The 12,864-nt window shown below is 45.1% G+C and overlaps 2 protein-coding genes across 2 annotated transcripts in view; one reads left to right on the plus strand and one right to left on the minus strand.

Moving 5' to 3' along the window:
- The window catches only part of Tbccd1 (TBCC domain containing 1), a 44,461-nt gene extending 37,473 nt beyond the window's left edge, over positions 1-6,988 (minus strand). The window contains exon 1 of the mRNA XM_005344744.3: positions 6,796-6,988. The gene's annotated coding sequence lies outside the window, so the exon portion shown is untranslated. The remainder of the gene's footprint in view (positions 1-6,795) is intronic.
- Positions 6,989-7,298: 310 nt separating this feature from the next.
- Dnajb11 (DnaJ heat shock protein family (Hsp40) member B11) overlaps positions 7,299-12,864 on the plus strand; it is a 16,785-nt gene continuing 11,219 nt past the window's right edge. The window contains exons 1-2 of the mRNA XM_005344745.2: positions 7,299-7,550; positions 12,450-12,606. Coding sequence (XP_005344802.1) covers positions 7,483-7,550; positions 12,450-12,606 — 225 coding nt within the window. The 5' untranslated portion in view covers positions 7,299-7,482. The remainder of the gene's footprint in view (positions 7,551-12,449; positions 12,607-12,864) is intronic.

The raw sequence follows: 12,864 nt of genomic DNA on the forward strand, positions 1-12,864 counted from the left end.
GTGTTTAGGACATGAACTAGGGGCCAATAGTGTGGTATTTTGGCTCAGAACCTGCCTGCTTTCTGCTCTTTTCCTAAGCATTTGAGTAAGCCTGACTCTAAAACAGACTGAAGCTTCACTACGGTACAACACTGAACAGGCTGCATGGTTATTACTAACTACTCTGATGCAGGCCTACGATAAAAAAACAAGTGGGGCAGGATGAAAGAAAGGTGCAGTCCAAAGAGGAAAAAAGCAGGAAGCAGCTAACCCTGCCTCTAAGGCATGTCCTGGAAAAGAGGTAACTGCTAAGAGAAGCCTCTTGTTCTGCACAGTAACAAAAGGAAAGCAGTCCTGAGGACAAACCCACAAGGAGGGTCCCAACCCTGGAAAGCAGGGCCCAGGTATGGTCTCCACTCCATTCGGAGCAAGTTTTCACCAGCTGCAGCACACTGAAGTTTTGAACAGTGGTCCAAGGGGCTTGTGGTCCATCCTGAACCAGAAGCAGAAATAGGTAATATGATATCCACATCATACTGCATTTGGATGCATGAAAGATGCAATACCGAGAAGGTCATAGATTCTTTCCCATGAGATTCAGAAGGCACCTGAGTCCAAGCTCTGTGTGTGTGTGTGTGTGTGTGTGTGTGGTGTGTGTGTGTGTGGCAGGTTGGGAGTCCCTGCAAAGCCACTGTGCTGAAGTTTAAAGATAATGCCTGGGTTACAATGGAGACCCTTAAGATGTTTGAGATGCCATCATGGAGGAACATCTGCCAAGGAGGGCTGCCAACAGAGTGGACTCAGCCCAAGAGAAATGTATGTTGCAGGCAGCAAAGCTGAAAGGGCAGAGTTGGGCCTTGGAAACTGAAGTTCCAGGTACCAGAAGTAGTGCTAACGGATTTGTTATTTGCTCTGGTGGATTTTAGTCATGTTTTGGTCTGACCACTCTTCACTATGTCCCATTTCTCCCTTTCGGAGTAGGAATGTTTACTCCTATTGTATGTTGGAAGTATGTAATCTGTTTTTTGTAGTTCAGAGATTTGAACATAGTTCAAAGACTGCCTTGAGTCTCAGAAGAGACTGGACTTTTTAGAGCAGCATTGGTATTCTTAGATTATGAGAACTCTCAAAGTTGGACTAAATGCATTTTGCATCATGAGATGGCTATGAGCCAATGGAGACCAAGGACAGAATGCTATAATTTGAATATGAGTGGCTACATAAACCCAAGGGTTTAACACTTGGTCTTCACAGAGACAGAGACCCAAATTGGAGCACCGGACAGAAATCTCAAGGTCCAAATCAGGAGCAGAAGGAGGGGGAGCACGAGCAAGGAACTCAGGACCGCGAGGGGTACACCCACACTCTGAGACAATGGGGATGTTCTTTCGGGAATTCACCAGGCCAGCTGGCCTGAGTCTGAAAAAGCATGGGATAAAACCGGACTTGCTGAACAATGAGGACTACTGAGAACTCAAGAACAATGGCAATGGGTTTTTGATCCTACTGCATGTGCTGGCTTTGGGGGGGCCTGGGCAGTTTGGATGCTCAACTTACTAAACCTGGATGGAGGTGGGCGGTCCTTGGACTTCCCACAGGTCAGGGAACCCTGATTGCTCTTCAAGCTGATGAGGGAGAGGGACTTGATGGGGGAGGGGGAGGGAAATGGGAGGCGGTGGCGGGGAGGAGGCAGAAATCCTCAATAAATAAATAAATTAAAAAAAAAAACAAAAAAAAAACCCACTTGGTCTTCAGATGGTGGAGCTGTCTAGGAAAGTTATGGAACCTTCAGGATACATCACAAGGGGCAGGCCTAGGGGTTTTTATAGGCTGGGCCTACTTGCTCTTTTCTCCCTGCTCTCTGAGCACAGAAGCCATGTGATCAGCCTGTTTTGTTCTCTTGATACCATGCTTTCTCTGCTTGTTGCCAAGTCTTCCCTGCCAAGATGGGCTCTATCCTTCTGGGGCTTTAGTTCAAAATAAACTTCTCCTCTCTCCGTGTTTTCCTAGAGGGCCACCCAGGAGCACTGGAATCCATTAAACCTGGGCTTCTTTTAAATTGGTCTCATTTGGTTTGATTTGGACTATTGCATTGTTAGAGAGGCTTATTAGGCTAGAAAAGCTTTACAATAATGTACAATCTGACATACAGGACATCTGATAGAAGACCTCCAGGGGACGCAACCCACACTTTGAGAACCACTGCTCTAATGCCATGAAGGAACACCTCAGCAGGTCATTTGAATTTGCCAGTGAGAATGAGGGCAAGCAGGCAAAGGGCAAAAGCTTCTTTCCACATCTTTTCTATAGGCTGCCACCAGAAGATTGAGAGTGGATCTTCCCACCTCAAGTGATCAATCAAAAACAAAACAAAAACCCCTCACAGGTGCCAGCTGCTTGGGCTTTAAGTTAATTCCTGACATAGTCAAGTTGATATAAAAGTGTAATTCAGTGAAGAGAATACTGAAGAAATGAAAGCCTCAGCAAAGCAAATAAAAAGTTCTGTATGCTGCGGGACAATGGTCTTGTACCCCGCAAAGATTTGTCTCTTGTACTTGTTTAATAAAAATGATTGGCCAGTAGCCAGGCAGGGAGTCAGTTCTCTCCACCGTTTGGGTGCCACAGATTGAACTTGGGTAATCAAAACTGACAGCATCCCTCTTTACTCACGGGGCCATCTCACCAATCCTCTCCTACTGTTTGTGCATCTTTGCTTTGTGCTGCAGGCTAGCTGGACTTCAAGTTTTCAGATTCCCTTTCTCTGCCTCCCATCTTCAAGTAGGCATGTTGAGATTACACATGTGAGCTATCACAGCTAGCTTTCTATGAGGGTCTCTAGAACTGAACTCAGGTCATTAGGTTTGCATGGTAAGTGCTTTTCCTCACTGAGCCATCTCCCTGTAACCATGAAATTAGTTCTAAGAGGGAAGTGCCTACTTACATTTTAAAATAATTTTAAAATTCACCTTAGGGTCTTGGGAAAACAGGATAAGACAAACCTCCAATCAGTGGGTGGAAAGTAAGTGATTGACTAGGGCATTGACTGCAAGGTGGCTGCAAGTTAGTTTTTAATTGTCAATTTACCAAAATCCAGAATCATCTGAGAAGAAAATTTCAATGGAGGAATTAAGTAGATCGGGTTGGCCTGTGGGCATGAATGGGGAATACTGTCTTGATTATCAACTGACCCATTCCCTGGATGGAGCCCTGACCTATATACAGGTAGAGAGGCTAGTAGACCTGTGAGGGGGCAGGCAACATGGATACTTGTAAGGTAAAGGGGCCAGCCAAAGAAACACATCCTGACCCTGAAACCAGAGACAGTGAAAGAAACATACCCTGACCCTGAAACCAGAGCCAGTGAAAAAAAACATATCCTGACCCTGAAACCAGAGACAAAAAACACATTTTGACCCTGAAACTCACTCTGCTCCTGACCAACTCGTCATAAAAAGCTGAGCATGAAACCAACCCATTCCTAAGCACAAAATCCAGCCAATCTCTGAGCTTGTCCGAAGCTCAGGGATTGAAATCCAACCAATTCCCACCCTGAAAAGCTTCACTGTGGAAAAACTCTGCCCCTAAGAAGGTTATATATAAACCCTGTACCTGTTCAGCTGGGAGCTGCCTTTTTCCACCCTGGCTGAGGCAGCCACACTCCTGGATGCTTACCTCCCAATAAATCTCTTGAATGAATTTTGGGTGAAGACCTTTCCCGGAAGTGGAGCAAGGCAGAGGAGTAACAACTTTTGCTGGAGCAGGAGCAAACTGCTATGTTTCTGCTGGGGTTTCTCCCTTAGCAGAGAGAAGCAGAGAAGTAACTCAGAGGAGCAGAGCACTCAGAGAAACAACGGACAACGATCTCTGCAGGGAAACTCTTAGCAGAGCGGAGCAGAGGTGAGCTATAATGGCTCTCTCTGAGAGGAGCAGGATTGCTACATTCCTGTGGGGAAACCATCCCCACCCAGAACAGGGCTATAGGTATAGCCTGGCTTCTGACAGCCAGGATACCTTTCCCTTCCGAGCCGTAACACAGTATTTTTGTTTCTGTTCCTGATTGTGGATGTGCTGTGAACAGCTATTTCAAACCCCTGCCCTAAGACTTCTCTGCAATGACAGGACTTTTTACGTAACCTGGAATTATAAGTCAAAAAGACATTACTCCCCTGTCATCTTTTTTCGGGATATTTTTATCATTGCAACAGAAATGAAACTAGGACACAGCTCAGCAGAAAAAGGCACTTGCCAGCAAGATGGACCACCTGAATTCAATACTTAGGATTGACATGGTGGAAGGAGAACAGACTACAAGTGTGTCCTCTGGCCTCCATGCGCACACTGCACTGGCATGTGCACACATGCAAAATAAACACAATATTAAATGGAAGGGGCACAGAAATGAACAAAACTGAAATGGAAAAAGATATAAAGAATCCATGAAATGACAGAATCAACAAATCTCACCCAAACTAACCAACACAGACAGAAGCCCTAATTCAACAAAACAGAGATAAAATGGGAACTATTTCAAGATAACAAGGAAATTCCCATCACCAGGAAAATCTAAAAGAAAATGGACAAATTTCTAGAAGTCTAAAACCTGTCAGTTACATGAAGAGGAAATAAGTAATTTAAACAACTGTGTAATAAAGCATCAATACTGAAGCAGTAAAGATAATTAAAAAACAATAAGAAGCTCCCAATTAAAAAGAGTCCTGCAGCGATTTAAAGAATGGCCCTTATAAGTTAATACATTTGAATGCTTGGTCACCATGGAGTGGACTCTGAAAGGATTGAAAGGATGAAGTGTGTAATTGTTGGAGTAGGTGTGGTCTTGTTGGCAGAAGAATGTCACTAGGGAGTGGGTTTTGAGGTTTCAAAAGCCCATGCCAGGCCTAGGAGCACACTCTCTCTGCCTCTGTCTCTCTCTCCTTGTGAATCAGGATGTAGCACTTTGATCTACTGTTCCAGCACCTGCCAGCATGCCACCATCCTCTCTGCCATTATGGTAATGAACTAAGTCTCTGAAACCCTAAGTAAGGTCCCAATTAAGTGCTTTATTTTGTAAGTGTTGCCTTGGTCATAGTGTCTTTTCACAGCAAGAGAACAGTGACTAAGACAAGTCCAAATCCAGATCCCAGATAGATTCACAGCAGAATTCTACCAAACCTTTAGGAAAAACATTTCTCAAAGTAGTCCATAAAATAACAGTTTAAAAATAAAACCAATTTACCCTCCTAGTAACACCATACAAAGACACTACAAAGAAAATTATAGACCTATCTCCCAATGTAAAAATTCTCACTACAACACTTGCAAGCCAGGCTGCAGAGATGGCTTGGAGGTTAAGAACATTAACTGTTCTTCTGGAGACCTGGATTTGATTCCTAGCACCAACATGGCTGCTCACATCCATCTGCAACTCCGGTTCCAGGGGATCCTCCACCCTCTTCTGGTCTTCTTGCTTACATGCAGGCAAAGCACTCATGCACATAAGAATAAGCCTTTTTATTAATGCATAAAAGGGTTTTGACAAAATATCAATGTTTGTTCCAGCACAATTCACAACAGCTAAGATACAGAGCTAACGTAGGAGTTCAACAGCAGCAGAATAAAGAAAATGTGTTTTACGTAGACAATGATTTTTTTTTTTGTTTAACTATAAAGAATGCAGTTAGGCTGTCTACAGGAAAATGAATACAAACTGAGATATTCATCTAAAGGGAATTAAGCCAGTCTCCTCTCATTTGTGGTTTCCAGGTTTTATATAGGTAATTAAAATTACATATGTATACATGGAATGAAAGCAGAGGCCAATGTTCTAAAGAAACAAAGGGAATAACAGGACAGAGGGAAAAGAAAGGAAAGAGGGCAAATGGTGAGGCAGAATATGCTCCGTGTACATTATATACTTGCGTAATTTGCCTATGCAGGGAAGTACCATATACAATGGACACATACAATGAAAATGTTTAAAAAGGAGGAAGGGAGCTGATTATTCTGGAACATTTAAAGGTATCTAACAGGGGAGGATACTAATTATTAAACTAGACAGCTTTGTAAGTTGCCATGGAGTTGGCATTTTACTTTGAGTGAAATGAAAAACCACTAAGGCTTTTTTTTTAAGCAGGAGAGTGACATGATTTGATATATAAAAAGTCACAAGGATGCTGGGGATACAATTTAGTCTGTAAAGCTTGCCACTTACTTGCTGTACAAGCAGGAGGCCTTGAATTCCACCCATAGTAGCAACTGAGGCAACAACGGTTTGAAATCCTAGGGCTGGCCAGACAGACAGATACAGGACCTTGGGCTCCCAGGTCCACCAGTTTAGGCTAATCTGTGATCTCTAGGACTCTAGTGCGCTCGCACGTGCACACATCATGGGGAAGAGAGCAAGACTATTTTAAAATACTGTATCGAGATATAAAGTTAGGAGACCTTTATATCGAGATATAAAGTCAGGAGATAACTGACTTGGGCAAGAGGTGGAGCTATAGTGGACATAATCGAGATACCATTCATCGGTAAAGATCTGGGTAACCTATGCAGGAAGCAAAGCTAAGCGAAGAGGCTTTGCTAAACAACTAGTTTTTCTGTGATAAACGAAACTGGAGGAAAGAACAGCCAACGAAGAAGCTCTACTTCGAACTATAATAACGGCTTTTATTAATTGCATGCTTACTATGTGCAACTCTGCTGGGAAACTTACAGAAAATATTTCAATTAAAAAATCCCAACACTGCCAATGAACGCTTTCCCTGAGTTTTCTCGAAAGCGGGTTCTGAAGTGGGGTAGGGGGTGGGGTCGTCTCACCGCTACGGAGTGCTGGAAGTCGAATCTCAAGTCGGTCTCCGCGGCAGCTTCTCTATAAGGGACCAAGTCTCTTTTCTAAGAAATCGAGACTATTTGTAATCAGTTTGTACTGTGCGATCATATCCCTATGCAAGGCGCCTTATGTACTTCGGCACCGAGCAATCGCCTTGGCGATCGCGCGTCCCGGGCGCACACCACGTAGTTTCTAGACTGGTAACCAAGTTAAAGCCCTCTCGCAAGCAATTGGTCAGAACTGGGAAGGAGCCCCGCGATTGGTGGACGCTCGGGTTTCCTCGCGGCGCGCCCCTCTCCGCCTGAAATTCTCTCCGAGTCGCAGGCGCTTCCGGGCGGCGCGAACCTCAGACGTCTCCTCTTCCCATTGGCCAGAGGCCACGGCCACAGTTCCGTTTTCTGACTGGCTGCCCGCGCCGCCTCGGAGGTGAAGTGTACCGGGCTGATTGGCTGCGGAGTGGCGGCCGCGTGTGATGTCCCCGACGGCGATTGGCCCACGCCTGGCTGCTCGCCGGCTCTGGGGGCTCCCGGAAAGTGGCAGCCGAAGAGGGGGCGCGCTAGCTGTCTCGGCGGCCCGGCGAGAGACCCCGGCGTGAGGCGGCTTGTCTGGGCCGGAAGGGCTGGTCAGCGCACGCGGCGGCACGGGAGGCCGAGAGTGCGGGACCAGGCGACACCATGGCCCCGCAGAACCTGAGCACCTTCTGCCTGTTGCTGCTGTACCTCATCGGTGCTGTGATGGCCGGGTGAGGACGGGGCTCCGCGCGGCACGGGGCCCGAGGTTAGGCCTTTGCTTAGAAGGACGCGGGTGGCAGCGAGGAGGGGGCAGTGAGCTGGGCCGAGGGACGGAGGGGTCGTGTGGGCCAGGCTGGCCCTGCGGAGCCAGATTTCCCAGAAGAGCGGGAGTTGGTTGCAGTTGGTTTGGGCATTGGAGGGAGTTAAGTGGCTGTGAGCAGAAGTAGGGACACGGAACTCTGAGGAAGGGACGGGGCTCCTGATGGAAATGAAGGTAGTGAGTGCCAAGCCGGGGTTGAGGTTATGGACATGGATTTGCTGAACTCGAAGGTGGGACCGTGGGTTACCAAGCTTGCAACCAGCGTCCGAGGGGCGGACACTAAAGTGATGCCAAGTCAGATGCAGGTGGGGAAGCCAAGCTCGGACTGAAGGAAATTGGCTTGAGGGAGCCACAACACCCTTTAGGGAACCTTCGTGCTTCCCACCTTCTTGAGCTTAGCGAACCTGAACTGTCATCTGGGCTCCCTGTCTCTCCACGGTTCCTTCTTGAGCTGGATGGTACCAGTGGGAAGTGCTGTTCACTAGCAGGTAATAGAATCTGGGAGCCTAGCGTTAGGCCACTCTTAGGAATCACACAAGTTTGAAGGAACTTTATCGATGTTCTGAAAGGAAAAAGAGCAGACTTTGAGGTTCTCCCAGCATCTAAAATGCACGACCCCAGAGTTCCGATGACTCAGGTTATACTAGACTTGTGTTCTAGAGCGCCTGCACCCTTAGGCCCAGCTTTTGGCGGGTGGAAACAGGTGGTTCAGAATTCAAGGTCATCTTCTGCGACTCTAAGGTGTGAGTTCCAGGCTTGTCTCGCCTACATCACACCCCATCTCAAATAAATAAGAAACCACAAAAATAACACACCAGAAACGAGCAGGTGTCAGATTCTGACAGTCTGTAGGTTGTTGCGTTACCTCCAATAGCTTTTAAAGTTGTTTCTTTTATGCTCTTTGCGTATATGCCTACATTTTGTCATTTTTTTTAACCTTGTGAAATATTTTAAATTTCTAAAAGTTAGCATTTCTTACATAGACTGTATTGTTTTCCCTTAGTTTGATTAAACCATGAGTGCCCAAAGTATTTAGCAAAACATCAGCATAGAGTGTTGCAGTTGGGAATTGAGGTGTGTTGATCTCCAGCTCAGTGTGTAGCTGAGGGGAACCTTGAACTCCTTCATGCTCCTTCAGCCTCCGCTTCCCATGTACCGGGATTCCATGCATGAGTGACTATTCCTGGCAAATACTAATATTTTTAAATTTTATAGCTTTAAACTCCAGTCACTCATAAAGTACCCTCTGGGGAATAGAATGTTGGCACTGAGCTATATCAGCCATTTTATTGAGCTGTCATTTAACCTCTTCCCTCTTTACTTATTCCCTGACAACTTCATACACACACAATGTAATCATACCTACCCACAATCCCTCACCCACGCCCACACACACTCCCCCTGGGCACACACCAGCATGCCCCCTTCCCACCTTCACATAACTCACTGAGCCCACTTAGCTGATGTGGCTGCTGGGATGGGGACTAATGGTATTGGGGTGTTCTTTGTGAGGGTCTTCCCAGTGTCGTTTCCAGAAGACAGAACTTGACAGCGCTCCTTCCCTTCCCCTGCTTTTACGTTCTTTCTGCCCCACCTCCCACGGTGTTCCCTGAACCTTGGGGACTTGGGGAGAGGCACGGAAGGTTGAAATAGATGTTCCATTTAAAACCAAGCACTTAGCAGTCACTTACCTCTTCTCCACACTTGGACCAATCTCATTGATGCGCTAACTACTGCCACCTGTAAAAAGATGCCTCTGTGACCAAGGCTCAGAGTGTGTGGATCTATCTATAGCCATAGCCTAAACATTTACAAGATATAATTATATTGCAGGTATAACCTAAAAATCACATGTCTATTTAACAAAACAGCAGTACTAGGTCTCCCCCTACCCCAGGGCCTATGACCGCCCCAGCCATGGGCTTTCAAACAGCTTTACAATACCAGATAGAAATTCCCTTCTGTGGAGCAGGCCTCAAATTCAATCAGAAAGCAGTAGGTTAGCCCTCTAATCTTTGCATCACTATTGTACCAGATGTGGATACATCTTGCCTTTTTGGCCAATGTTAGTAATTTTTCTCCGCACACAGCCTACGTAACCTGGCGCTGTAGAAGCTGGCCAGGAGGCAGGAAGTTCTCATGTCATCTCCAACTTGATTTCTCTGTATCCTGTAACCAAAGTGTGTGTGTCGTCAGCAGTAGAGGCTTCCATCGACTTATGATGGACAACCAAGGACAGTGGTGACAGCCTTTTGTCCGGGGGGCGCTGAGATTTTCACTTCATAATCCATGCCTTCTAAGGGAAAGGTCGCCCACTCGTGCAGGGTACCTATGTTCAGAATCCTCTCTCTGTGTTTGTGTATATATCTGTCTGTCTGTCACTAAGATTTTATTTTTAAGTACATGTACATTTGTGTCTGTGTGCGGGTATGGACATGTAAGTGCAGGTACCCATGGAAGCAAGAAAAGGGTTTTGTATTCCCCGGAGCTGAAGTTAAAGGTGGGTGTAAGTCACCCATCCTGGGTACTGAAAACTGAATTCAGCTCCCCTGTAAGAACTTTAAGATCATGGTTGGGGGGCACTTTATATATTTTTTGAATTAGCTAACAAAGTAGTGGCTTTCCATAGTTTTTAAAACATCCTTATTTTTGTTTAATCCACCCTTCTACATAAGCATATTCTTAAGAATATTACTTAAGTAAGCCTCACTCTCTATATAGTTAGCCTTTTCATTATTAAATAGCTGGTTCCTTTCTCATGAGATGTCACAAGTTTACAGATTAGGTAGCGATTTCCTGTGAGTGATAAGTTTTAAAAATGATATAGTTGAGCTGGGCTGGGTGGGCACACCTTTATCCCAGCACTCAGGAGGCAGAGGCAGGCAGATCTCTGACAGACTGAGGCCAACCTGGTCTACAGAGTGAGTTCCAGGACAGCCAAGGCTTCAGAGAAACCTTGTCTTGAGAAACAAAACAAAATGATATAGTTGAGGTGGACATGGTTCATATGCCTATAAACTGAGCATTTATGAGGTAGAGGCAGGAGGGTCAGGAGTTCAAGACTGACCTCAGGTACATAGTAAGTTCAAAGTCTTGAAACTCTGTCTATCAAAACCAACCCAAACCCTGACAGAATGATTAAAATACCAAATGACTTTTCAAACAGTGTGACTCAGAGTATAAACTAATCACAGCTTCCTGAATACCTGGACTGCAGGTGTGGGCCATCATGAATTCAGGGCTTCAGAAATTAGAGGCAACCATTCTACTGACTGAGCTACACCATACAATACATTTTTTAATATTCATTTTCTTTATACATTTGAAGATTACCATCCATACTGTGTTAATATCTATTCTGTAACTTTTCTAGCTCAAATAATGTTTTGATAATAAATTCTGATAGCTAAAATTCTGTCCAAAAAAGTAGGTGGTGTGAGCATTCGTATGTGTTCAGCTCATTCGGGAATAATCTGGATATGGCCCTTCCCTGGAATGTCTTTAATAGTCCCGTTCTAGCTTTCCATTAACACTTCCTGCAGAGAACCCTTTTATGGCTGATCCCAGCACAGCCCCGGCTGTGTGCTCTACTTTATGTCCCAGTTCATGCTATGTGTATACTCTTAACTACCTGCATGTGAACGGTAGAGGCTGTGTCTCACAAAGACCTGATCTTAGCAAGTTAGTGTAGTTACTCACAATGAATACATAAAGTGCATTTTCCCCAGCAAAATGCGCTGTAATTCTCACATACAGAGTAGTGCTATTCTTCCTTCAAAATTACTATTTAAACTTTGCTTACTTTTTATTTTAACTCCTTCAGTGAATCTATCTATAATGTTCACAAAGTGCTACTGTCGGGACATTTATGTGATACAATCTTTGTGAGTAAAAAGATAACTCTTTTGAAATTATTTGACTTTTGGAAATAGTCAGAAGTCACAGGGGTGGGTCTGGAGAGATGGCTCAGCAGTTAAGGGCACTTGCTGCTCTTGCAGAGGACCCTAGCACCCATGTGGTGGTTCACAACCACCTGTAACTCCAGATCGAGGGGATCCAGATTTTTAAAAAATCATTGGAAGCCAATATAGGGAGTAAAGAGAGAATTAATTTGATTGTTTGGGTTTTAGCTGTAATTACTTGTGTAGAGCCATAAAGCGCAAAAAAAAAAAGGAAAAAAGTACTTCCCATTTTTAAAACTATAATACATCCTGAGGCTAGAAAGATAATTCAGTGATTGAGAGCACTTGCTGTTCTTACAGAGGACTGGGGTCCAGTTCCCAGCACCCACATCAGGCAGCTCACAACTGCGAAGGTTCTGCATTCTACAAGCACATAGAGACAGACAGCCACACATACATATTCATATGTTTTAATTTATTATAGAGCTAGAGAGATGGCTCAGACAGACAAATTTTAAAACAAACAAAAACGATTCATCCCTCCCTCCCTGAGGGAAGAGCTATTGACAGTTAATGGTTGCTGGGTGAGGGGGAGTCATTGTTCCTTAGGGATGCAGCTGCTGGTAGTTGCCCAGGCTCCAGTAAATTCCTCCCCGCGCACACTTATGTAAGTCTCCCTGACCAAACTCAGTGGGCAAAAAACAAACAAAAAATAAAACATGAGAATAGGGGACTTATTGGGAAGAAGGAAGTTTCAGTGTGAGTGAGGGGTGAGAGAGGGTAAGGCAATCGTCTGAGAATGACCAGAGCACATTCTATGCACACATGAACTTGTCAGAGAATAAAGCAGTAAATTTAAAATGTCATGCGGAACTCTCTGATGAAGTCTCATCTACCCATCCTCTCAGGCGAGATTTCTACAAGATCTTGGGGGTGCCTCGAAGTGCCTCCATAAAGGACATCAAAAAGGCCTACAGGAAACTGGCCCTGCAGCTTCATCCTGACCGGAACCCTGATGATCCCCAAGCCCAGGAGAAATTCCAGGATCTGGGTGCTGCTTATGAGGTGAGTCATGAAAACCAAAGAGGAGCAAAACCTGTGGGTAGGAGAACACCAGAATACCGAGAGCCCTCCCTCATTCGTTTCTGTGTGAAAACAGAGAGTGCAGTCATTATCAATAGATCCCATTTCCCGCCTTTTTAAGGGCTTGTTTTATTTATGTGTATATGTGCTAGGTGTGTGTGAGTACCCACAGAGGCTAGAAGAGGGATCAGATCTCCTGGACCTGGAGTCACAGGTGATTGTGAGCTGCCTAACGTGGGT

The sequence above is a fragment of the Microtus ochrogaster genome, chromosome 2 (assembly GCF_000317375.1).
Source record: "Microtus ochrogaster isolate Prairie Vole_2 chromosome 2, MicOch1.0, whole genome shotgun sequence".
Lineage (NCBI taxonomy): Eukaryota > Metazoa > Chordata > Mammalia > Rodentia > Cricetidae > Microtus > Microtus ochrogaster.